The 26,213-nt window shown below is 38.5% G+C and overlaps 1 protein-coding gene across 2 annotated transcripts; it reads left to right on the top strand.

The window, feature by feature from the left end:
* Positions 1-618: 618 nt before the first annotated feature.
* Positions 619-25,735, top strand: stag2b (stromal antigen 2b). Of its 2 annotated transcripts, none has more exons than XM_026357420.1 (34): positions 619-795; positions 2,823-2,950; positions 3,036-3,117; positions 3,218-3,361; positions 3,493-3,589; positions 3,737-3,813; positions 4,001-4,205; positions 4,767-4,918; positions 8,711-8,784; positions 8,907-9,030; positions 9,984-10,082; positions 10,285-10,364; positions 10,553-10,660; positions 11,518-11,629; positions 11,752-11,869; positions 11,958-12,061; positions 12,753-12,845; positions 12,946-13,035; positions 13,170-13,373; positions 14,213-14,283; positions 14,402-14,489; positions 14,575-14,655; positions 14,811-14,903; positions 16,862-17,036; positions 17,177-17,316; positions 17,487-17,588; positions 17,708-17,856; positions 18,501-18,629; positions 18,864-19,090; positions 19,922-20,144; positions 21,019-21,126; positions 21,212-21,338; positions 22,722-22,799; positions 23,883-25,735. In XM_026357420.1, exons 2-34 carry the CDS (start codon positions 2,907-2,909, stop codon positions 23,904-23,906), a joined length of 3,822 nt encoding a protein of 1,273 aa, XP_026213205.1. In that variant the 5' UTR covers positions 619-795; positions 2,823-2,906; the 3' UTR covers positions 23,907-25,735. The 2 variants fall into 2 exon arrangements, with proteins under 2 accessions (XP_026213205.1, XP_026213206.1); XM_026357421.1 differs by having other exon boundaries at positions 635-661; positions 23,883-23,906.
* The last annotated feature ends 478 nt before the right edge of the window (positions 25,736-26,213 follow it).

The raw sequence follows: 26,213 nt of genomic DNA, 5'->3' as shown, positions 1-26,213 counted from the left end.
TCTTTACTACAACTGGTTGGGCTTGAATTCTGGAGGATGCCAATCTTGTCAGCTACGTTGAAAGGGTTTGTGAAATACTTAATACTTAATTTTCCTTATAGGCTATTCCAGTTTCACAGCTGTTTTACAGAGACTTCAGATGCAGATATCACTTTCAAACAAATAAACATAGTAAATATTTTTTATATATAGGAGTAGCTTGCAGGCAATGTTAGGTGAGCAGGTTTTACCATATTTCTAAAGAGAATAAGTAATAAAAAGCTGGATTGCATTTCTTGTGCCACAAAAGGGACGCTAATAAACTCATTTGAGTGTTACTGAACTGAAAGGCAGCAGAGCTTTTGGTAATTATCACCACATAATTTGTTCTGTCCTTGCTCAAAACTAGTGATGTGAACGTGAAATAACTCTGCAATTTAGCAAAAATAATTCCGTTTTCTCGGCTCGATGTAGTTTCTGGTGGCGGTTCTCTCTGCAGGAGACTACAAACCGAGAAGCGCTCTTTAAATGACAAACTGTAGTGCGCGTTACCGACCACTAGATGTCAGGTCACCGACGGTGAATCGATGCCGGGCATTGTGGCCGCTAGGTGGCAGCTCTGCACCAGGATTTCCTTCTCCCAGGTCGTCGAAACAACAAACCGAACTACGGAGCAAGCGGGGTGAGAGAACGTCCGAAACCGCCTCTGACCGCGACTTTTTAAACTCTTTTCGCCGAATTGTTGTGGAATTCCGACGGAGGCTGTATAGGAACAGTGAAAGTTACGAATCTATCGGGACTATATTTTATAACGAGGTAAGTTAGCTGTAAAATGGCGGAGAGCTATGTGGAAGTTAGTTGATTTGTATTTTGCTAGCTCTCTCGCTAGCCAGGCTAGCTCCAGATGAGCCCAGAGCGCGGATGTCTGCCTGAGCCAAGTCGCTTCGCTAGCTCGCGGTTCGCGGCTACTTCGGTTGTTAGCAAGCTAACGAACTGCATTTTTTGGCACACCCGCACATAATATTTTGTTCAAAACCGAAAAAAAACGCTTATTGTTTCAAGTAACTTAGTTACACTTCATAAATTTGTAAACAAAGTGTTTGTGGCTTGTGCAATACGGTACTGGAACTCCCGAGGCAAGATGGAGGACGCAAGGACGTGATGTTTTTTTAGGTAACGTTAGCAGTAGCAGTTAGCTTAGCTAACTAGTGGGAGTTATTCTCAGTTCATCAGTTGCAACATATGTTTAATGGTTCTTTCATTTATGCTCAGATGAGCTTTAGTTATGACTCATGTTAAGACGGAATACAGTTACCGTGCTTGTAGACACTAGGGACTGGCGTCATTGTGTAGTAGCTAACTGTTAGCTTGCGCTAGTACAGTAGGGTTGGCGTTGTTTTGTTATTATAGTCCAACTACGGTAGCATTGGTAAACGCTGGCATGTTCCCGGTATCTAACGGTAGCACATTGTACGGCACCGTCGACCTCTTTCTTAGCAGATTAGTTTGTTTGCACTCAGTAGTAGGTACTTACTTTATTAAAATTTAACACACCGATGAGGGGCTTAGGACGCCAAAATCCTCGCTGTCTTAGCTAGTGGTGCTAGCACCAGTAGCGCACCGGTGTCAATTTTGACAGGAGCCGACGAAGAGCGTATCCATGTTGGGATTACTGGAGGGATCTGAGCCGGCACTCTGAGGCATAATTGACTTGCAGGAATCCACGAGATTAGATTTCACTACATTATTTTCCTTTAAAATCGTTTAGTCTCGCTTCGCAGTACCGAGTTTATAAGATACACTGCTCGATTTGGCGCCACTTTTTCAGTCTACACCCATACAATTCCGTCGTCTTGTCATGCAGTAACGTTATATTGAGGAAATAGGCACGTCAACAGATAATTAAACAATTGAATATCCAAGTTAACTTATAACTTGCAAAGTAGTAACTACCTTAATCTGTTGTTGAATGGGCCCACGTTGTCTGACTTTGTAATTCTACGTCGATTGTTGCACATTAGTGAAACAGACTTGATGAGACCTGCATTTCGTAATTTCGTATTTGTTGGCGACAATTAGCAAATGACTGATTGAAAGAAGGTCCTGTGATTAAATTATGGGAGCAGATTCGTGAAAGTCTACACTCTATTCATACATGCTTTTTATGAATAGTGTGACACGCTTGTATGTCATTGCTGACTGAAAGACGAACCCACTGTACTTGGAGTGGGTATATGATGGGTGGAGTTTATTTGCTTTTTTAACTATGGAAAATTATCTTTAACTAGAGACTTTAACTCCCCTGACTACTAAATGGGCTTTGAAGCTTAATTCATTAATTGTGAACTGAGTAAAAGCCCTAATTTTTATAACTTATTCCTGCTCTCATCTTTGACACATGTTCTGTTAACTTACACATCACAACCATGCAATAGTTTGTCTGTGGCCTGCAGTATCTTGTTGATGTTGATACAGTGTTTTGATTGGTCGAGATATGTATGGGGCGGATAGGGCAGTGCCATATTTGGCCATTGAGGAAGACACTCCAGTCTTCCTTGTGTGACGCTGTCTGTAAACCAAGAGGAGCATAGAAAGAGAGGGAGCCAATGGCTTGACTGCTGAGCGTGACAGGAGCATTTGTGTCCGCCCCCTGTTACCATGTGAAACTGTTTTTTTTTTTTTTCCTGACCAGCATCAAAGAAACATTTGTTCACTAGAGAGGATGTGATTTCTATGACCATATACATATTTCATGTGTGCTTTCGTTTTTTTTTTCTGCTGTGTGGAAATGTGCACCAAGCCAGTGTTTGGAGCTCACTAAATTACTGTGCCTCATATTGTAGGTCACATGCAACCTTTCCTCTCTTGTACTTTCTGAGGATATCAAGCCAGTCATAAGTTGAAGTTGTCCAGAAGATGTTACAGAAATGATAGCACCGCCAGAAATACCACCAGAGTTCTCATTTGCGCAGTAAGTGCACCCTTCAACTTCTTAGTTAATAAAAAGTTGATGTTGATGTGAATTTTTATTCTAACATCTACTTGTTGTTTACCAGGGATACAGATACTCGATTCTCTTCAGACACAGAATTCTCTGAGGATCCTGATGGAAGGAGTACAAACTCAACTAAAGGAAAGGTATAGAAAGCAGAAGACATTGCTGTCAAAAAAAACTGTATTGTGCTTTGCTTAGTCTTCTTTTAATGTCTCTGATTATTGTCACACTTAATTGATTCAGGGAGGAAAGAAGGGCAAGAAGGCAGCAGGGGAGAAAGGCAAAGGAGGGAAGGGAGCAGGCCGGATAAATGGCCACCACCAGGAGAATGGCATGGAAAACATGATGCTGTTTGAGGTGGTGAAGTTGGGCAGGAGTGCAATGCAGGTATGACAACAGCTATTGCTTGCCACCAAAAACTTGTTGTTTTTTTTTTGTTTTTGTTTTTTTTGGTTATATTTTAAGTATCATCTGTGTTCTCTATTCACTTCTGATTTTGTCTTTCTATTTTCCTGCAGTCTGTTGTTGATGACTGGATTGAGTCTTACAAACATGACAGAGATGGTGCTCTATTAGATCTCATCAACTTCTTCATTCAGTGCTCAGGATGTAAAGGTATGCATGTGTGTCTGTCTGTCATCTTATCCCATTATTGGCCTTTTTTATGCATGTTGAGGAACAAACCATTTAAACGTGGTATTTTTGTAGTAGAGTTGGCCTTCTTACATACTTAATGAATTCTCCAATCCTGCTGTTTATCAGGTGTGGTCAGTGGAGAAATGTTCCGCAACATGCAGAACTCTGAGATCATCCGACGAATGACAGAAGAATTTGATGAGGTAAATTTTTAAACTATAAAAATTAATATTTCAACTGTAAATATCTAAAATGTATGACATTTAACTAAATATTAATAAATAAGTCTTTTATCTGTCAAAAACTGAATTTGAAGGAGAGAGAGACTAATTATAGTAGCACGTCTTGCATCTGCATTTAGTGACATTCTTTCCTCTGTGCCCTCTGTAGGACAGCGGTGACTACCCTTTGACCATAGCAGGGCCCCAGTGGAAGAAGTTCAAATCAAGTTTTTGTGAATTTATTTCGGTGCTAGTGCGCCAGTGTCAGTACAGTATCATCTATGATGAGTACATGATGGACACAGTCATTTCTCTTCTCACTGGACTGTCGGACTCCCAAGTCCGAGCCTTCAGACACACCTCAACACTGGCAGGTAAAATTAACTTTTGAATGTCAACGTTGAATTTCAGTGCTATATAAGACTACAGAAAAGTAACCATTTAGAAAGATCTGGGCACAAAGTATCCCTTGGACAGTTTGGGTTGAACTTGCCAAAACAGACTTATTAAGGGTTCTTTTCTTGTAGGCTGATTGAGGGTTATTGCGTAGCTGGAAAACAGTGCTAACCTGTTCTAATGCAGATTTCAAATATATTATGTTTTACCTACATTTTGTTTTAAAGTTTGGAATGTCTGCATGTTTTTACATAACACTGTAATCAGTGACAATGATATTGGCAGTGTATCTTATTAAAAGTGAAAGTAAATACAACCATCAACAAAGCCATTAAATACCAATGACACACCCACACAAGTGTTTTTACTTATTTTGATGCTTTAGACCTCCCAGTAGTTTCTTTAGTAGTGTCGCTCCATCCAGGATCTAATTTGTCAAAATAAAAGCATGTCAGGTTTGAGATAAACTATTCCCAACTACAAATACTTTTTTAATTTGCATTTTTCATCTTCTTATCTGTTTTGTTCTTTTTTTACAGCCATGAAGCTGATGACAGCCCTGGTGAATGTAGCTCTTAACCTGAGCATCAACATGGACAACACCCAGCGCCAGTATGAGGCAGAAAGGAATAAAATGGTGGCCAAAAGGGCCAATGACAGGCTAGAGCTGCTTCTCCAGAAACGTAAAGAGGTAAGTGTGGCCACCTTGCAATTTCCTGTTTTGCTTTAGAAAATCCATAGCTAAGCACAAAGCTTCTGCATTAAAATGTAGATACAAATTGAATGATTGAAATGCTAAATGACTTGAAGAATGTCAGCAGGTGCTAATGTGGTGCAAGTCATGTTTAGCAATTGTTTAATTTGCTACATGGTATGTATTCATAGTAGAGAGGTGTTTTGACTAACTTTGGCAGATAGTTGCAGAAACAGACCCCATTTATTTATCTGTTAAGTAAATCATAGTCAAAGGAAAGACTAAATTCATTCACATGGGAATTGGAGAAAATGGTTTTAACCATTAACAAATATGAGTCAATTGTCATATTCCTAAAGATCATTTTTATACAGTAAATGGTAACAAGTGACCTGCAATTTTCTGGTTTTCTGTGAAAAGTGACCATGAAATGTGATTTGATTTTCACAAAAGTCACAAATATTAACACCCTTCTTAATTGATAAAACACAAACAGTCCTGATCTTTCATATCCTCTTGAACACATCTACTAAAAATAAATAGTGATAGTGGAAAAGAGTAATGGCAACAGTGTTTTAATAACTAGTTGAACCATCTTTGGCAGCAGTACCCTCAAGGAAGCTCCTCTTATAACTGAGTATTAAGCATGCACAATTTTGGGCCATTCTTCCTCACAAAACTGCTCTAGCTTAGCTACATTTTTGGGATGTTTGTGTGAACACTTTTCTTGAGCATCTCTACTGGGCTGAAGTCTGGGATCTAACTTGTCCACTTTAGTAGCTTTACTTTGATTTTTAGGGTCAACCTTCCTGAGATTATCCCGTAGGATACCTTAATGATCTTGGGAATTAATTTTTCCCTTCACAATACCAACCTTGCCCAGTCCATAGGGAGCAAACAGCCCCTATGGACAGCCCAAAAATCATGATGCCTCAACCACTGTAGTTCACTGTGGGCATGATGTTTTCATGTTAATACACAGTTCTTTTTTGCACAATGCATAGTGTTGCCTATTATTCCTAAACATTTCTAGCATTGCTTAATCTGTCCACAAGGCATTTTACTAGTAACATTGTGGAGTATCTAAGTGATCTTTGGCAAGCTTTAGGCATGCTGCAGTGTTTTGTTTGGAGAGCTGTGGTTTCCTTCATGGTGTCCTGCCATGGATACCATGTCTGTTCAGTGTTTTGCGTATGGTTGACTCATGGACAGAGATGTTAACCAGCTCCAGTTAATCTTTGAAGTCTTTAGCTGTTACTCTGGGGTTCTTTTTCACTTCACTGAGCATTCTGCATTTGGAGTGATCTTGGCAGAGCGCCCACTTCTATGGAAAGTAGCCACAGTACAAATTGTCTCCATTTATAGGCAGTTTAATTGTGGACTGATGAAGATCTAAACTCTTTGAGATTAACTTTTTTCAGCCACATTCAGCACTGACACTGACTGTCAAGGTACATCTAAACTACACCCTCATTCTTGTATCATTGATTGGAGTCCAGGTTTGCTAACACCTAACTCCAAGCCACCCAATGCAAAAGCCAATGCAAATCTGATGTAAACAGATTAATTTTTGAAAAAAGGAGACCTGATCCAATGAGCACAGCCAGGCCTCATCTGAAAATAATTAGACCTGATTCAAATTGCAGTCGACTCAAATAGATCTGACCAGAGATACAGTGATGTGTCCGTTGGTTTTACTTCACTGTACTCATACACCTATTGAACTTTTTTTTTAGTAAATCTGCAAAAAGCGCCTAATTTCTCTTTACCATGTTCTTTATTTGACTTTTGCTTTGTTTTCTCTCATAATGGTTGTAACTAACGATGTCAATCTGCAGTTGACAAGTCACACTTCTGGAGATATTGAGAAACACACCCAAGCAGGGTGTAAAAGGAGACTTTACAGGTCCCTATTAGACAGAATTTGCATTTTTGACCTAACCATATTCGAGTTACGGGTTGGGTCTCAGGTCCTCAAAACTGAGTGGACCGACGAACACCTTTAGCCTAATGTTGTCATTACTTGTCCATCCCACCCCCCCCTCTTTTTTTTTTTTTTTTTTTTTTTTAAAGTTTGTTCAATTGAGCCATTAAAGATCATAACTTTGAGTTTTACAAGGTTAGAAAAATAGTTTGTTGATATTTGTGACTTTGGTTAGAAAATCTGATCAGATCACCTTTCATGACTAATTTATGCAGGAAATCAGGATGTTCAAAATGGTAACACAATTTTTCCAGGGACTGTATATGTAAGAAAGTAATTTCACTGAACACAATACTCTGGAACATGTAGACGTAAACTTCTACAGTAAACTTTGTCCAGGTACTTTGGTATTGAATTTTTATGTGTTTTTTCATGCAGGCAGAAGATTGCAACACGCTTTCTTAAAACAATGTGTGCTTTCAAACTTTTCTGTTTTGTGAGACTAGTCAAGATTGATTAACCTAAGTGCCAGTTATGTTTCACATTGCAGTTGAGATAACTCACCTTATGAGTGATTTGGTTGGCACTCTGTGATAGAGAGTAAAATTAGTGCCCGCTGCCTGGTTTGTTGAATCAAAAATTAATTTTGTATTACAGCATCCCAGCAAGAATTTAAATCAAATTGTGAGATTCACAGAGATTACTAGCACTAGTAGACAGTTTAGTTAATCATAATATAGCAAGCAGAGTTGGGTGTTTAGACAAAGTTTGGTTGAATTTTGACATGTCATTTTAGAGACAGATTGTGAAAACGTGGGTCCAATGAATTCGGTAGTGTTGAGATATTTTGGCTATTTAAAGTTCAGCCAAGGAGCAGAGTAGCATGCACTGCACATTGTGTCAAAAGCGTTTAAGGTAATACCACAAATCTGTTTTACCATATGAAGCAACTTCATCCTTTAGAGCATGTGCAGTGCAAGACTTTATGGTCTCACACCAAAGCAAGTTTTGGTTGTCCTAAAATAACCAGTATGACACCTGGGCAACAGCACACTAAAATGTCCATTTTTTTCCAGCACCATGCCTTAGAACGATATATTGGATTTAAGCAGCTGAATTAACCTCATGTCTTCACAACTTGGGGGTAGAAAGGAACCTTTAAGCTTGCTAACTCTTTACTGCATATTTCCCAAGCCTAGTAAGAAGTGTGTTTTTATGCTCATGATCGCAAAGTGACTGTAAAAAAAAAATATATTTTTTTTTAAAGGAGTAGGCGAAGTTTATGATTGTGAACATCCTGTGTAAGATGTGATAAGACTTGTACAATGGAGAATTTCTCACTCACTCAAGTATTGGATTTCCCTTTCTGTACTAAATGCTCTTGCTTGAATGAAGTGAACTGCATGTTGCTAATTGTAGACAGAATTAAATGTCAGCACAAATGATATGATTTGAAAAAATAAAAAAAATAGAAATGTATTATTGCATTACAATTGTAATCATAGATCATAGACAAAAATTGTAATCAAAACATCACTCAGCCCTTAAATACATTCATAAATCTCTTCCATTTTTAGAACTGCAGCAATCTAGTAGGTGTTGGACCTGCATTTACTGTGACTTACTGCTGAGTGTTATTCTGCAAGCATTGTCAGTTTATTAGGTTATATAACAGCAAGTCTCATGGGGCATCCATCTGTTAGTTCACTTTGCAGCCACATTACAGCAGGGTGGCATAGTTGGCTGTCAAATATGTCTTGTTACATTAACAATGCCTCCAGGTCACCTTTTACTGTAGGACTCTAGACAGTCTTTATGTTTGACCAATTAAATGTGATCATGAGTTTGTTTTGCTCTTATTTCAGCTCCAAGAAAATCAGGATGAGATCGAAAACATGATGAATGCGATATTCAAAGGAGTGTTTGTTCACAGATATCGGTATGGGTTCATATAATGCACATATATCAATCATTTTAATACTGTCTTGGTTGTTGCTGCTGCTGAAGAACACAGCTCTTATTTTTGTATTCTGTTTAACAAATAGTGACATTTTTTAACAGCGATTCAATAGCAGAAATCAGGGCCATTTGTATAGAAGAAATTGGAGTATGGATGAAACTCTATAGTGATGCCTTCCTCAACGACAGCTATCTCAAGTATGTGGGATGGACGATGCATGATAAGGTGGGTTATTGAAAAGTTTTTTTGGCTCCATTTTCTTTTATACTTTGTTTAAAATCACCCATAGTGCACTTTTATGATTATACCTCTTTTCAGCAATGTGTGGACATGCATAGACCAAATCCAGTCTTCCCGACTTTTTTTTTTAACCTGCTGTATGTGTGATAGTTAAGACCTTTATCAGGACTTTCTTAAAGACAGACTGTGAGATGTCAGTGAACTTATACATTTATTGCAAGGTACACGGTCCAACAAGGATCTGAAAAACGTTGGTACAACAACAACTTACCATTTGGTGTGCTTGATTTATCTGTACCAATACAGTTGTAAACAGAGAGGTCTTGTGTTAATCTGGGCATCATTTCATGCGGCATTCTCTTTGTATGCTTACTAGACCTAGGTCCTTGTAGCAGTCCTAATGTGAGATGGTAATCCTAAATTTCTGACACTCAGACATTTCTCCCAGAATTTTGCAATTTTCTGAAAGAAAAGATTCATCTTTTGTCAAGGCTCATATAACGCAGTGTATACCCAACCGTAGCGGTCAAAATCAATTGAAACAAATAAGTGTTTGTCTATCAGCCATCAAACGTGAAAAAACCAGTGTCGGTGTGCAGGGGTGTTAAAGGCCCTGTCAGTGACTCAAGTGTAAACATAGTGAAACCACAAAAATCTGAACTCAGGCTTGAAACCTGCTGTTATGCTAGTATTTTATTGACAACTCTAATAAATTAAAGTAATAAACATGTGAATGCTAGAATTTGATGTTGTCTAATGTAGATTTCTATTAGTTATTTTTACAACACCGAAAAAAAATATAAATTTCACTTTTGAGGATCTTTTCCACCTTATCAAACATAGACATAACATGATTAATTGCTAGTTTATTGATGCTGATTACTAGAAGTCTGTAATAACAAATAACCAATAATAGCTGTGTTTTAATTTCTTTCCAGCAAGGTGAGGTACGTCTGAAGTGCCTGACAGCTCTGCAGGGTCTCTACTACAACAGAGAGCTCAATGCAAGATTGGAACTCTTCACCAGTCGATTCAAGGTCAGCACCACCTGCTGGAGAACTTGGACACAACAGCTCAAACTTTACTGTGTCATATTTGTATACATCAACAAACACTTAGAGTATATGTATTAATAAATGTATTAATTTCAGATTCAACTGATGATTTAACGTACATTAGTCAAAAAATTTTTTATTAAATCCAAATAACTTATTAACTTTGTCATCTCTCTTTTTATAGGACCGTATTGTCTCCATGACTCTTGACAAAGAGTATGACGTTGCAGTACAGGCAATTAAACTACTCACTCTAGTCTTGAAGTAAGTGGATACTTTCTTAATGCTATCTGGTTTGGTGATGTTGTCCCAACTTCCAGATTGTTTGCTTTGTATCAGTGGGACGTTTTTATATCTAGAGCAAACCTTTGTAAATAGCTGTATGTATATATGTGCTCCTTGCAACTACTTTGTAACTTTTGTTGAATGATTCCTTGTGTTTGTCTCTGCAGTAGTACAGATGAGGTGTTGACCCCTGAGGACTGTGAGAGTGTCTATCATTTGGTCTACTCAGCACACAGGCCTGTCGCTGTTGCAGCTGGAGAATTCCTGTTTAAAAAGTATGTCAGACATTAACCATACTTCTCATTGGAGTTAATTCAATTCAGTTTTATTTGTATAGTGCCAAATCACAACAGAAGTCATCTCAAGGCACTTTACAGTGTAAGGTTTAAGACCTTACAGAGTATAATTGTATAGAAGTTAAGTGGGAGTTAATGTAGTAGCAGGTTAAGAAAAGGTGAAGTGAACATCCAGTACTTCTAGTTACTAGTACTTAATTTTCATTTCATTTTGATCTTATATTTTAATTGGATTTAATTGTAATTAGTTTGTTTTTTATTTTATCATAATCAATATACAAAACAAGCTTTTTGATTATGTGTTATAAGGATATAAGAGAAAAGATAACCCTGACAGCTGCTAGCCCTCCAGTCCATGGCTGTACAATCTCCTGTTAACCTGTTTACGTCCAGGTGGCAAAATGAAAGGAAGGTTTTTGTTGTTTTAAGTCACCTCTGTTATGTAATTTGTGCACAAAATTGGAAAGGTCAGTGTTTGCTTCAGAACTTGCCAGATTTTAAGCAACCCAGCTAAAGACAGCTAGACAACAAGGTCATACAGAATTGAAAATGAAACAATGTCCATTAATATGCATACTTGCCACCTATTCCACAGGGTTTTAATTACTTAGTTTTCTAATCTGTAAAAAATTATAGATTGGCTTTAGATTTTAAAAGTAAAAAAAGTCTTGAGAGTCTTGTTTCAGAAAGTTGCTCAATCCCTGGTCTTTGTTGGGTTTTGAATTTTACAATTAGTCAGTTGTCGGTCAAGTTTATGTGTTTTAATTTTGGTGGTTGGATGATTATTTAGTGGTTTCTTTTATTTGATGCCTAATTAATCCCTGCTATTACCAAAGACTATTCAGCCAGCGGGAACCAGAGGAGGAAGGTGCTCCCAAGAGAAGAGGCAGACAAAGCCCCAACGCCAACCTCATTAAGACCACTGTCTTCTTCTTCCTGGAGAGTGAGGTATATTATCATATTTTCTTTTGTTCCATTTTCAGTCATACACCATAATTTCTGTTTTATTGTCAATATGTAAGCAGACTGACTAGCCTGTCCTTCATTTGTCTGAACATCTCCCTCTTTAGCTCCATGAACATGCAGCCTACCTAGTGGACTCCCTCTGGGAATGTGGTGCAGAGCTACTGAAGGACTGGGAGTGTATGATCAGCTTATTGCTAGATGAACCACTACCAGGAGAGGAAGGTATGGCAGTATATGATGCTGTTGTGCACTTTAGGTAACAAATATGATATAAATGCACCCTGATTGTTTTGTTTGGTTGTTTGTATAGCTCTTACAGACAGACAAGAGACAGCTTTGATTGAAATCATGCTGTGCACAGTACGACAGGCTGCTGAATGCCACCCTCCTGTTGGAAGAGGCACAGGGAAAAGGGTAAGAGTTGCTAAGACATTGTATCATAGCCCATCTTTTTCCATGAGTTAAAGGTTAATTCGTTTTTTTCGAAGATTTTCTTAGATTTTTGTAATACCATTGAACATTGACCTCTTACTTAATTTCAGAACTGAGTAAAAGTAAGCCAAACTTAAAAGCTGTTAAAACATACTCTTCTATCAGCAACTGCACTTCAGTTAAATAGATTGTGTTCTGAGTACGGTTGCTTATATCTGTGGAGAGTGTAGGATTTGGGTTTATGAATATATTGCATGGTGAATGAGCTGCAATGTTTTGAAAATGTGTAGTGTGAAGTGTGGGGTTACATTCTAATTAACTCAGATAGATACCCCTAACAACCGCTAATAGCTATTGTGATGTAGATCTTATTGTGTGAACAGACAATTTATTTCTTATCGAGTACAACAGTTAGATTAAGCTTTGGTCCTTTTTTAATGTGTACTTATGTGTTTTAATGTGTGAGTTCAGCACCACTGGGCCCAAAAGACCTGTTCTTAGTTGCACTTAGTAAAGGTTTATAGGAAACGTCTTTTAAAAAAACACACACAAACAGACAGGATGTGTGAAATTAAGATGCACCAGCACATGTCAGGTTAAAGAGTACACTTTACAAGAAGACAAATGCATTTGTGAATGCTGTAAGAACAAGCATCTTTGTGCACCAAATCAGGTGATGACAGCAAAAGAGAAGAAGACTCAACTGGATGACAGAACCAGAATGACAGAGCTGTTTGCTGTGGCCTTGCCCCCTCTACTAGCCAAGGTTTGTTACAGTAGTTTTGACAAATACTCTTCTACAGAGCTGTTGCCTTTAGGTGTCATTGTTAATCACATAAACATTATGTTGAATGTTTGCTCTACAGTATGCTGTCGATGCAGAGAAGGTGACTAACTTGCTGCAGCTGCCTCAGTTCTTTGACCTGGAAATTTATACCACAGGGCGTCTGGAGAAGGTATGATTGTTATGAAACACAGAGAGTTATATTTGGACATATACTGTAGATTAGTTTATTTAGCATAATAGTAAAGTGTTTATATTCCTCATTAACTGTTATTAAAACGGTTTCAATTCTTCTGTCTAATCCAGCACCTGGAATCCCTGCTGCGTCAAATCAGGGAAATTGTAGAGAAGCACACAGACACTGAAGTTTTGGAAACCTGCTCCAAGACTTATCATGCCCTCTGCAATGAGGAGTTCACAATCTTTAACAGGGTGGACATTGCACGATCCCAGCTACTAGATGAGTTGGTGGACAAGTTCAACAGGCTACTGGAAGATTTTTTACAAGAGGTAGGATTGACAGGAAGCATGTTGATAAAGGACAAAATAGGTTCTTCTGGTGTTGGAAACAATTCTTTATACATTAACACTCTACATTAGGGCTGAACAATAACTGCATTTTAATAATATCACAATAGTTAGAGAAACTATTCAAGTAGTTCCCTAACTACTCGAGCTTTCTTGAGTTGTTAGGGAACTGAGTTTACATGCACTTAAGAAACCTGGTTACTGGAATTCCATGTATACATGTAATCAGATTTCCTCTCCATCTCTGACTTATTTTGATCAATCATTTTAACTGCATCTTGACAGAATATGCTGCTTTCTGGCTTTTTCCCCCCGCCTCCCTGTTCATGTGTGTGCAGAGTAAAGATTCAGAAGGAAAGGGTAACAGAAAGTGGAGAGAAACAGCTGATACACCATGTAAACTATCTGTATAAAATAAGTCGTTATTGGACAGAGGGCAGTTTAGATTTTTAAGAGGCACTTTAGTTAGTTTTGTTTTCAGTGGACTTGGAGTGCAGTGCCATTGCTCTGTGAGGATCTCTCCCTCATTCACCTTTCAGCAGCCTCTAAAATTGTTATAGTAGACTCACACACTGCTCTTGCTCTGGCTTGTGTTGCTGTTGTGTCCACTAGGCAATGTGACATGCGTCATTGCGTCACTATATGATTGTTATTGGAAAAATACATTTATTTATCACTTAAGCAGTAGGCAGTCTTTCTAGCAGGAATAAAGCAATAGTAATGATAATGCATGGAGCCTTAAATTGCTGTAAATCCTCATCAGTTGTATAGACCTCTTGATTCATAAAACATAAAACAGTTGCACAATTTTATCTTTTCAGGGTGAAGATGCAGATGAAGATGATGCTTATCAGGTTTTGTCAACTCTAAAGAGAATCACAGCATTTCACAAGTATGCAATTTCTGGATTACCCATATTCCTTATACACTTCTAATCCCCCTTTCATGTCTTCTGTCTTCCCTGTGTACATGTGACTGATCTGACTAAGGATTTGTTAAATCTTTTGCAGCGCACATGACCTGTCAGGGTGGGACCTCTTTACCAGCAACTTCAAGCTGCTCAACACAGGCATAGAGAATGGAGACATGCCTGAGCAGGTTAATAATATACACATGTGCCAAATTGTCAGTTTGTCATTTTACATTACATGAATCTAAATGAATTTTATTTCTTGGTGAGCAGATAGTCATCCACTCCTTGCAGTGTACCCACTATGTTATTCTGTGGCACCTGGCCAAGTTATCTGAGGGCAGCTCCAGGAAGGTGAGGTCTTCTAATGCCAATTTTGCTATCCCTACCTTGCACAGTTTGGAAGAGTAAATGCATATGTTTATGAGTCTGAATATGAGTATAAATGGTATCTATATTTTATATATATATAAAAACCCCTAACCCATTCCATATCTGTTTTCAATCAGGATGACCTGGTGACCCTGAGGAAGCAGATGCGGGCATTTTGTATGATGTGTCAGCGCTACCTCACCAATGTCAACACAGCTGTGAAAGAACAGGTGAGCAATAGTTTTAAAACCAGCTTGAACCCAAAGCAAGGCAAAGGAAATAGACATCAGGTAAAATAATGTATCGACCAATTGGTCTCTCTGCCGATTAATCACGGTCTTTGGCCTTGTTAATTAATCAGCATTAGGCGATGTCTGTGCTCACGCCAGCCAATTTAATAAAAAATGCCTGCAGGCACTGGGAGCATTGCGCTCGTTTATGACTGAAGATGACAGCGTATGAATGCAAAAAATTATACGGGTGCATAGATGACATGAGATGCATGGGACTCATCATTTTCGCACATGAAAAGAGTAGTGAGTGAGATTAGCAGATCTGAAAACACAGTTATGGTGTTGCAGCATCTCTTTTTTTGTGTCTGTCTCTCTGACTGAGGGCAGAGCTCAGCTCCAAATCAGAGCAGATTGCAGGTACGAGACCTGTAGGAGCCCAGGTGAGCTGAGATTTAAGTCTATTATATCTGAGTTGTCAATGTACCTAATAAACTTTCAGGTGTATTTATTATTTTAAAAGACAGCACAGTAGTTTAATCAGATATTCTTGTTGTCTACAAATAATATTTTTAAAATAATAATTTAACTCAATTTTTTAAATATTTAAAGTAACAGCAAAATATTTATTATATAAATTGGTCACTGGCGTCACTGCTCTCTAAAGACTGGCACTGAAAAACCTGTATCAGTCGAGTTAAAACAACCGTCCATTGGGCCAGAAAGAAGTGCGGTGTTACATTAAAAAATGACTTCTCTGCATACTCCTTGTTTTCTGGTTATATGTGATGAAGATTTCTTTAAAACAGCTTGCTGCCAATGTCACCAGCACCTCACAACTGATGTCAGAAGTCAGATTTTCACAAATTCGTAAGGGGTTTTTGTGTATTTACCTAGATTATAACCTCATCTGCCTGAAGCCTCTTTTATGCAGAAACACCATTGTATTGGTGAGAAGGTGCCCTCCTCTTCAAGGCGCCTTTGTATAACACGCACATGACCTTCTAAAACATTACCAGTGCATGGGCCATCAAGTGCTTTTGCTAGTTTTAAACATTTTAGAAATTATTTGCTCTCAAACACACTTGATGTGCATAAAGTACAACATGATAATAAATGATTATGGTCACAGAATCAGTTTCTTGCTGCAAGGTGTGGGTGATGAGAAGCTGGATGAGAAACACTACTCAGACCACTGCTATGTGCAGCTGTGTAGCAGGAAGGAGTTACTGGATAACATTCTATTGGAGTTAGACAGAGGTCTGGTTAATCATATTAATACACAACTGGTTGGTTTATGTCACTAATAACTGACCACTTTTTTCTGCAGCCTTTATGCACCTAGTTGCACATTGTAGGAGTGCTTTGAGTCTCCCCAGTTCTGCAGCAGGACGTCTGATCGCTCAAACACGTTGCTTAAATAAAGCCAAATGTAACAGTAATCATTAACACGCTGCATACAATATATGACAGCTGTACTTCAAATCATGTCATCTTCTTCTTCTTTCGGCTTTTCCCATCAGGGGTCGCCACAGCGAATCATCCTTTTCCACCTAAATCTATCATGAACATCTTCTACCCTAACACTAGTCCTCCTAAGGAGAACCTCAACATCTTCAACCGACTTCAAATCATGTCATAAACGCTGTATATCCTCCTGTGAAACAACATTAGCTGATTTCGCAATAAAATGTCGCCAGAATTTTACACCCCTTCTCCTCTGACATCCAAAGCTGCTCTTTCACACAGGCAGTGGGGCAAACTTGCTTGGCCTCTGATACTTCCTCTTAAGTTGGCTTACATCACAGTGCTTTCGGACCCCTTATGCCAGCTTGGTACCTTTTTATGCAGCACAGCGAGGTGGCGAATTGGCGCTGTAAAAGAGGCTTGAATGTTTTTGTATTGTGCTTGTGCAAAGTGACTTTTAACTTATCGTCCTTCTTTCATTCCTCCCACAGGCATTCACCATCTTGTGTGATCTCCTGCTTATCTTCAGCCACCAGATGGTGTCTGGAGGCAGGGAACACCTGGAGCCCCTGGTCTATTCCCCGGAGGACTCACTGCAGTCGGAACTGCTCTCCTTCATCCTGAACCATGTCTTCATAGACCAGGACGATGACACAAATAGCACGGGTACAAATCCAAATGTGCAGTTCTAGAAGCTCATTTACTTTCTACTCTGCTCCAGTAGTCAAGGAGAGCAAGTAAAAAGACAGTCTTTCAGATTTGCCAGAGTGTAAGTAGTTAAACAATCTTTTTTGCCCTCTTTTCAGATGGACAGCAAGATGATGAGGCAGTAAAGATTGAAGCTCTGCACAAAAGAAGAAACCTTCTTGCTGCCTACTGTAAATTGATTATCTACTGTGTGGTAGAAATGAAGACTGGAGCAGATATCTTCAAACAGTACATGAGAGTAAGTTAAACTTTTAATCATTAAAAATTTTCATTTCAGCGGTTCAGCTGTGCATCTTAAGTAGGATGCTGGTACATGAGCAACTTGTGCTTTTTAATGGACACATCTGCAATTACATGAATTCATGCTTGGTTTTCATGTCCCAATGATGTTTTTTTATTTACTTGCAGTACTACAATGATTATGGTGACATCATCAAGGAGACTATGAGTAAGACTCGGCAAATCGACAAGATTCAGTGTGCCAAGACACTTATCCTCAGTCTGCAACAGGTCAGTGTGCACACTTTTTACCATTACTTGATCCAGTAATTGTGGTGTTTTGTTCATTTGTCATTTTTAGGATGAAGAGAAGTTGTTAATCCAGTGTTTCATGTTTCTCTTACTGCTAGCTGTTCAATGAAATGCTGTCTGAACTGGGCCACGGGTTTGACCGTTCTTCCTCTGCGTTTTGTGGAATCAAAGAGTTGGCTCGCCGTTTTTCTCTAACTTTTGGTCTCGACCAAGTCAAAACCAGAGATGCCATCGCTATGCTCCACAAGTAAGGCTTCCTTCTGCCAGTGTTACATTTTTTGGCCTTGTATCTTGGAACTGTCATGTCAGACAAATTGTTCCTCAAATACTGTGTTTTGTTTTGCTGCGTCATTTTTTCCTCTGGACTTTGTGGAGGCTTAAGTGATGGGATGTTGCTGTTTGGCCATTCCCATGCACTGAAAGTATTCAAGAAGAGCGCATAAAAACAGTGTTAGGCTGTACAAACACCCGGGGAACTGTTTTATATATATATATATATATATAAATATATATATAAATTTAGTTATTTATTTTATTTTTGCACAAGCTGTTCATACTGTTTAAGTTTTGGATAACAAATTTTGCTAGTAAGTGCTTTTTGCACTTTTGAAATGTATTTTTCACCAGCTTTTTTAAACATTCACTGGTGCAGTGGCAAAGTAAGGAAGCCAGTGTATGCTTGTTTGCTATGTGTAAAATATGGACATCTTGGGTAATAGTAAATGGCCGGTGTGTGTTTATGGAATTTCACCTTGAACTTAAAGTCAACTATGTCAGTGGCCTAATAGTGTATCACCTGTGTTGTATTACAAGTGTACATAAATGTCAAGTAAACCAATTTTGTCTACTTACATTCTGTTATTCTCCTTTCTGTCTGTGTTCAACTTTCAGAGATGGTATCGAGTTTGCATTTAAGGAGCCTAGTCCCCAGGGAGAGGGAGGCCCTCCCCTCAACCTGGCTTTCTTGGACATCCTCAGTGAATTCTCCTCCAAGCTTATGAGACAAGACAAGAGGACTGTGTAAGTTATTTCTGCTGCGCCGATTGCCGAGAGGCTTCAGTTTCTCAGTGCAACAGGTGCTTGTGACAACTGGTGCAACTGGTGTTTCTGATGTATGAGTGGTTGATTTGTGGCCTTTTTTTACCCTCCAGCTGGAATGTGCACCTGGTTCTGTGTTTAAAGTTTGTTTTCTTTATTTTGAATGGATGCATGAGTTGGCTCATCTTTTCTTTGTAACCTCCCTCTTCTCCTCAGTCATATGTACCTGGAGCGCTTCATGACATTCCAGATGGCACTGCAGCGAGAGGACTGCTGGCTCCCCCTCATCTCCTACAGGAACTCTTTGCAGGCTGGTGGTGATGACGATACTATGTCAGTGATGAGTGGCTACTCCAGCAGAGGCTCTTCCATTCGCTCCAAGAAGACCAAGCCTCCTGCTGCTACAGCTGGAACTTCGGCCGTCAAGAGGAAGCTGCCCGAAGGTAGAACAGACAAATAAAGTGTTTTTTATAATGCAGACAGCTCCACACCTTCATCACCCATTTTAAGTTGCTAAATAAAAATATCAGTCAGCTCAAGCACCCAAAAAGCACAAACATCTTAGAGAATATGTCTTCATGCTAACCACATTATATTATATTATATATTATAAGCCTGCCCAGCAATGATGTTACAAAAGCTGAGTTGAAGCCCAGATTAACCCAGATGCTTTCCTACCAGCCTGGCTCTGACATCCAAGTTGATGGGTGAGCAGATTAAACAGCAGATGGTAGAAGAGAGTCAAAAGAGTCAAACTGCTTCTTAGTAATCACAGTGTCACTTGAATCTGTGTCTGTGTGTGTATGGGTGTCTTTTTATGGCCAGTCGTGTCTCTAGAATATTAAACGTTTGGATATCCAATGTCATCAGTGGGACTGTGGTAGGGTTATGAACCACACACACACTTTTATTGTTATCCTATACCCCTTTATCATCAAGCCAGTTGCAGGGCTGGTTTGGAGCTAGTGCTTAATTTTGAACCAGTTCTTCAAGTTTTGTTCTAATACAGGAAAACACCAACTCTTTGTTGGTCTAGAATCAAGAACCACTCGGGCTAGGGGCTGAATTATTGTGACCATAGATCACAATAGATCAACTATAGAGTTTTATTTACTAGTCCTAACTGTTCGACAAATGATCAAATTTAGTTGATACTAATTTGCTAGCTAACGGCTAAACCTAACATGGTTATCATTAGAACAAGTGTAATATAGATTTAGAAAACCATGTGAGTTTTGTTGTAAGTTTGTCTCACTTTACCCCTTCTCTTCCAGAGGAGAGCAGTAGCAGTAGCGAGGTGTGGCAGCAGAGCATGCAGACACCGGTCATGATGCCGTCCCCTCACCTCACCTCAACTGCCATGCGAGACCCTAAGAGAGGTCGTGATGACAGCTACATGGGTGTTTACCCCCTTCCTCACGACCAGCAGCAGCCCCACCAACACCCGCAGCACCATCAACAGACGCCTCAGCACCACCAGACACCCATGGATTACAAGTATGCATGCCACAATATTGTAATCAAGAGGTTTACTTCCCATTTTGGTCAAATACATGTTACCACATGAATGCCTTCTGCAGATTTTAAATTGACCTTTAGGCATAACATACATAGTGTTTTAAAGCTGTAAAACATATCAGTTTTAAATGCAAAATCAAATAAGGAATATTTTAATCAGCCAGGCCTCAAAAGACAAAGTTCACACATCCTCAGGCAAACGTGATGTGAATGTTGGGACATTTAACAATTCTGTGTTAACTTGTGTTGTCATAAGTGGTCCTTCTTGCATTTAATTAATGTGTATAAAAACAGAACAATAATAATTAATATAGATATTCCAATCTATCTTCAGATTCCTAGTGCACACCATCAGACTTACTGATGTTGTGCCAAGGCACATTCTTACACTCCTTAATTTTACAGTCTAACATTAACTTTTCTCCACCTTGTTTGCTGTGTTGGCTCAGCATTTCTGAATCTCTTTTATGGCCAATTTCTTTTAATTAATTATCTGTTATTTCCTTGCAATTGAATGCTCCATAAGACAAGATTTAATAAATATATCTAGGCTCACATCCAGGTACATCATTTAGTTCGGTATCACTTATACTGCAGTATGAGCCAGAATACATTAGGACAGGGTTCACCTTAATTTCCCATTTGTGCGCTATTCATTTTGAGGGCAAATGGTAGCAAAATGCTTGTACTTAACAGTCTGCCAAGTGTTGACCCTATTGGGGAAGTGACTGGCTAGTTTATTTATCCAACCTGACTTTTCATAGGCATTAGGCCAGTAGGCCATCTCTGTAGGAAGGTATTTTGGTGGTTCAGTTAAATCGCCAAACACGTTAATGTACTTCTGTGCATCTAGTTCCCAGGTGACGTGGATGCTGGCTCAGAGACAGCAAGAAGAGGCACGCCAGCAGCAGGAAAGAGCCATGAACTATGCCAAGCTCAGGACCAATCTGCAGCATGCTATGTAAGACACACGCCTGCACACTGGAGTATCTGTGAAAAATGTCACTAAAGGTGTGATTCTGAAATTGTAATGTTTGCTCCTGCAGTCGCCGCGGAACTGGGCTCATGGAGGAAGACGAAGAGCCGATTGTGGAAGATGTAATGATGTCTTCGGAGGGTCGTATGGATGACCTCAATGAAGGCATGGACTTTGACACAATGGACATTGACTTGGTGAGACATATTTAAATGAATTAGGTACCTGTGATGTTTGTTTAATTGGTTAGTCTTTAGATCATGTTTGATTTTAAAATGGACTGAATCATGCATACAGTGAATGCCAGTTGTTGTTTTTTAGTTATGTTTTGTCTTGGTGGGTTTTTGGAGCAAGACTCCCCCCCAATTGGAACCTTTACCCATTTATTAATGTTCCCAGATAACAAACCCTGTAAAAACCGTCTCTTTCAACTCCTGCTGGTGTCTTTTTCACCTTCAGTGTGCTGCTTGGGTCTCTCTCAGCTGCATGCGTCTCTGAGTGACTACATTAAAACATCAAATAGCTTACATTTGGAAGACTGGATAAAATGGAATGGACTAGATTTTAATCTGTTGTATTCAATGGTTTCAATGCAAACTCAAAGTGATAAAACTGATACGTTAAGAAACCTCCAACCCCCCCCCACAGTGTTTTTTTCTCAGTCAATGACATCATCTTGGGTCCTTGGTTGTGGTGCTACAAAAAAATACTGCTTTAAATGCCAGTGTCAAGCATCATCGGTCTGCTGCATCCCTAACAACATACTACTTTCCTCCTTTTTTCATTCCTTTTAAGTTTGAAAATTAGATTTTAATTACAGTTCAGCAAACTAAGTCAGCATTTCCATGGATAAAACTATAATTGATCCTGATTTAATTTAAAATTTGGTTACTGGTTTTGCATGCATGATCTGCCCTAGGGAGTTCCAAGAAAAGGCTGATTTAGTTAGCATGCAACAGTTAATAATAAACATCTTTTGTAGATTTTTTTTATGTTACTTCAAAAAGAGCAAAAAAATAAAAAATTAAAAAAAATGTTGGCTGGGAGAAGGAAATATCTGTTTCTTGGTTTTTAAAAAGATGATACGTGTACTATGTGGACAGGGGCTTGCAATTGTTGGTACAACATGAGGCAACATGACTAATTCATTTGACCATTTACGCCAACACCACAGAACCATGAATGATGAGTGTGAAGCCAGAAAAACATTTTTTCCTAGATAAATGTTATTTTGGATGTCTCTGCTTGTGCTGCACCGAGAAAGGCTCCACGTGTCATATTGAATCACCCAGAAAACTAAGAAACTATCCCAGTATCTCTAAATTTACTCTTATTTGTTTCATGTGTCTTACATTTTCTTCCCAAATTGAGCTACTTGAGTTCAGTACAACATATCCAGAATATTACAGAGCTGTTTTCTACGATGGTTTAAACCTATTGGTTTAAATTTTAGTATGAGCAAAAAATTGTTAATTTGTTCACCAAAGCGGCTGCTGGAGCAGGATGATTTGTTAGTTTTTTCTTCTTTAAATTTTGCTTGTTAGAATATGTGCTCTAATCATGGTGTCTTTCTCCTGTAGCCACCCTCTAAGAACCGTCGAGAGAGATCTGAGCTCAAGCCAGACTACTTTGACCCTGCCTCTATCATGGATGAATCGGTAAGGAGCATCTACACTCTTTGCACTTAAATTTGAATCTTTATGCTTTTACACTACCTGCAGGCTGATGGCATATTCCAAGTATTCAGTACTATTCAAATGTTGTTAAACTGTGATACATATACCAGCATCTTCATGTAGACTCCTGGTGTATTTGCATAATGGTCGGATGGAGAAGCTTGTCAGGCCTACTGAGAGCAGACAGTTTATTTTCTCAGAGCAAACATTGTACTGAAATTTGTACATTCAGAAATTGACGGGCTACTCGATGAAAGCTGTACAAAACATTTACATGGGTTCAGCTGCCCAGGCTGCATGTTCTGCAGCCAAACGCAGCATTTCTTATTAGTTGTGAAGCCACCATTTCAGCCTGCATTAACACACCACATTGTATTTATTTCAGAGTGAACTTGCCAGTTTTAAATTCTTGTTCTAACATGCACAGTTGTTCGTTGCATGGCTCAGTATAGAGCACTATGCGGGTGTTCTGCGTCAGCCTGAAATAATTTTGTTGTCACAAGAAGTATAAAAGCTGAAAACAGTTTTGTGTTGCCCAAACTCCTAATGTCCTGTTCCATTACGCTCTCTTAAATAACGAAACGACTTGCAGCAAACCTTTGACACAACCCACTACACTAGAGCTCAGGGCAGGTCTGCTTCACATCCATTTTTCTGCTCTGAATTACTTTTCCACGATGTCGGGACGTTATGTGGCTGTAGAATAGATTGTTTTATGAAATGGCAACAGTTGAAAACAGCCAGCCAGTACATTTTAGATGTGAGCTGGTTTGAGTCATTGTATTGTTACGTTGTCACTTCGGCATTTTGTCTAGTCAGGTTTTTAGACCAAATTTTACATGCAGTACACTAAACCACAGCTGAACATATAATAAATGATCAAATACTTCTGTATTAGACTTGAATCCTTCATGTAAATTTCCCTACTATAGATGTGGAAGAAAAATAATTTTATGGTTTTCACTGTCTGGATGTCATATTTGCACCAATGTCTTTAATATGAACTGTGAATTTTTGTCTCTACATTTGGTTACTGAAGTATGATTGTTTTCTTGTTTTCCTTAGGTCCTTGGGGTGTCCATGTTTTAAGCTAATATCCAGATGATTTTGACGCTGGGAAACAGAAGAGGCGCTTTGTATTTAAAGAGAATTTTAGATGCGAAAACAGAAGTGTTTTCTGTAAGAAAAGCAAAAATTAAACAAAAAAAAAAAAAGTTCTGGCTTGTACTCCACGTGGACCAATGACAACCCACACTCAGTGTTGCTTGCTCAGAGAGGACTTTGTTTCAAATATTTACTTTTATAATCTTGGGTAAGCTCTTCCTGTTGAGAAATAGGCCACTTCCAAACCTATTAGAAATGAGACATGTCAGAAGAAAAATCCATAATAGCTTTTTTCTTTCCTTTTGTTTTTTTACAGGGATGAATTGGTGTGTTTAACTTAAGAAACATTTTTTGTTTGTCTAACCCTTTTTACAGTTGTAGTAAGTTACCAGGTGTGAAGTAGTAATTTATAAACGGACTGTAGTAGCTTGCTTGTACTGTGTTAGCCAAGTGGATGGAGGTCTTTATGTTTCTGTGCTTTTTTTTTCTTTTCCCTCTATCTCTGAAGATTTTCTTCCCCTGCTGTTGGGCCTAATATGAGGTCATGGTAACCACTGATGGTTAAGATGGTGAGAATCAGTCAGGACCCCTTTATGCTGTGAAAATTCCCAAAGTCCATTGAATGCTTCACACTGTTACGCATTAACTCCTAGAGCTTACCCCAAGATTTGGACCACTCCTGACCAACCATCTAGCAGAGAAATATGCCCCTATCAACGTGCAGAGTTTTATCCTAGCAGTGCCACTATGTGGACTCTGGAGAAAAGCAGCTCTGACAAAGAAAATCTTTTTGTTTTTTTGTTTTTTCCCTCTTAAAATCCAGCAGTTGGAATGGGTATCTCTAGTTTAAATGAAAGTTATATATTAATCGGTGCTGATTTTATATATGTGCTTTTGGTTTTGTTATTTTCAACTTTTCAACCTTCAGTCACAAAGTTTGAGATATGTGTAAGTAAAATAAAAAAAAATGAAAGCATGTGAAGCCATGCAGCAAGGAAGATTTTTAAATTTGTATTTTTATGTTTTTCTTTTCTTTTTTCTTTTTTTTTTTCTCCATTTTGTCTTCGGGTTTTTACCTTTTTTCCTACATGTAAATTCGTTTGGATAAATCTGATGAAAAGACTTGTGAAATTCAGCTTTAAGGTTTTCTGAAAATTTAAAGTCCTGTCACAAAATACATAAAAATTAAAAATGGTAAACGTGAAAGGTAGTCATTCAGACAATATGAAAGTTATTCAGCAGCGCTGTGGCAGCTAGACAAAGATTAGATTTTGACATATATTTGTCACAGGTTTTAATGAAATGTTTTGTCTACTGAGGTTTTTATTTTGTAGTCATTCCATGCTTAAGCCTTAAACATGCTTGTGAAGGTCACCTTCTCTCACAGTAATCTTCCATGTCAGAGGATCAGTCATGTTTTAAGGTGGAGAATTGGCTTCTTAGATCATGAAACATGAGGTGGTCTGATGTAATGTGATAAAGTAGATGAACAGCCTATATGTGTTTTGCCTAATTATTTTATGTAAGTAAAAAAGAAAATTCTTTTAAAGAAAAAGTACTGTTTATTGTTTGTTACCTACCACTACATTGGTATAAATTCTTATTAGATCATGTGTATATATACAAAATTTAATTTCTTTCCTTCCTTTTGGCCATTTCTGTGTTTTGTTTTTTGTTTTTTGTTTTGTTTTGTTTTTTCCTGCACTCTTGCCTACACTCAGTTGTCTATTATCCCATCCTCTTTCAGTCACTCTGTTTTCTGATTTGTACTTGTCTGGAGACAGTAACTTTTGAATAAAAATCAACACATTTCATCTGTGGTACTTTTTACTGACCACACTAAACTTCCTGTATTTGTCCAGTCCAGGCTGAACAGGGCACCTATAGTCTTAGTTTGTCTTTTGCAGATGTATGCAGTTTATGATTAAATATTATTTGAGGTGTTGTTGCTTTTAAACTATTCATTTTAATGGCACAAGGGGGCAGTAAAGGCTAAGGCACATACTACAATGGTAATCTTATCACCGTGCATGGTTTTGCCCTGTGTAATATAGACAGTATGTGTATGCTGAAAAGGTTAAGTATATGTAAAACCAGGTTCTCTGCACATTCAGTGCACATGTTGCTGTATGTGAAATCTCACATTTGTGTTGACTGTCAAAAGGACCCGCTGTATTAAGGGCAATGTGTTGTTCTGCGATGACAAAGGGCGCCATAGTTGCTGTAATGATAAAAGTGAGGACACGAGGAAGCAGAAGAAGGATGAAAGCAACAGAGACTTCTGTGTTAAGT

This window comes from Anabas testudineus, chromosome 10 (genome assembly GCF_900324465.2).
Source record: "Anabas testudineus chromosome 10, fAnaTes1.2, whole genome shotgun sequence".
Taxonomy (NCBI): Eukaryota; Metazoa; Chordata; class Actinopteri; order Anabantiformes; family Anabantidae; genus Anabas; species Anabas testudineus.
This window is presented reverse-complemented; position numbering and strand designations above follow the sequence as displayed.

What these genes read in the sequence shown, in the direction of transcription:
- stag2b (XM_026357420.1), top strand. Translation starts at nt 2,907, where the DNA reads ATGATAGCACCGCCAGAAATACCACCAGAGTTCTCATTTGCGCA. An exon ending in TTCTCCAGAAACGTAAAGAG is followed by an intron (nt 4,919 to 8,710) that starts GTAAGTGTGGCC and finishes CTCTTATTTCAG; the next exon opens with CTCCAAGAAAATCAGGATGA. An exon ending in CAGACACCCATGGATTACAA is followed by an intron (nt 20,145 to 21,018) that starts GTATGCATGCCA and finishes CTGTGCATCTAG; the next exon opens with TTCCCAGGTGACGTGGATGC.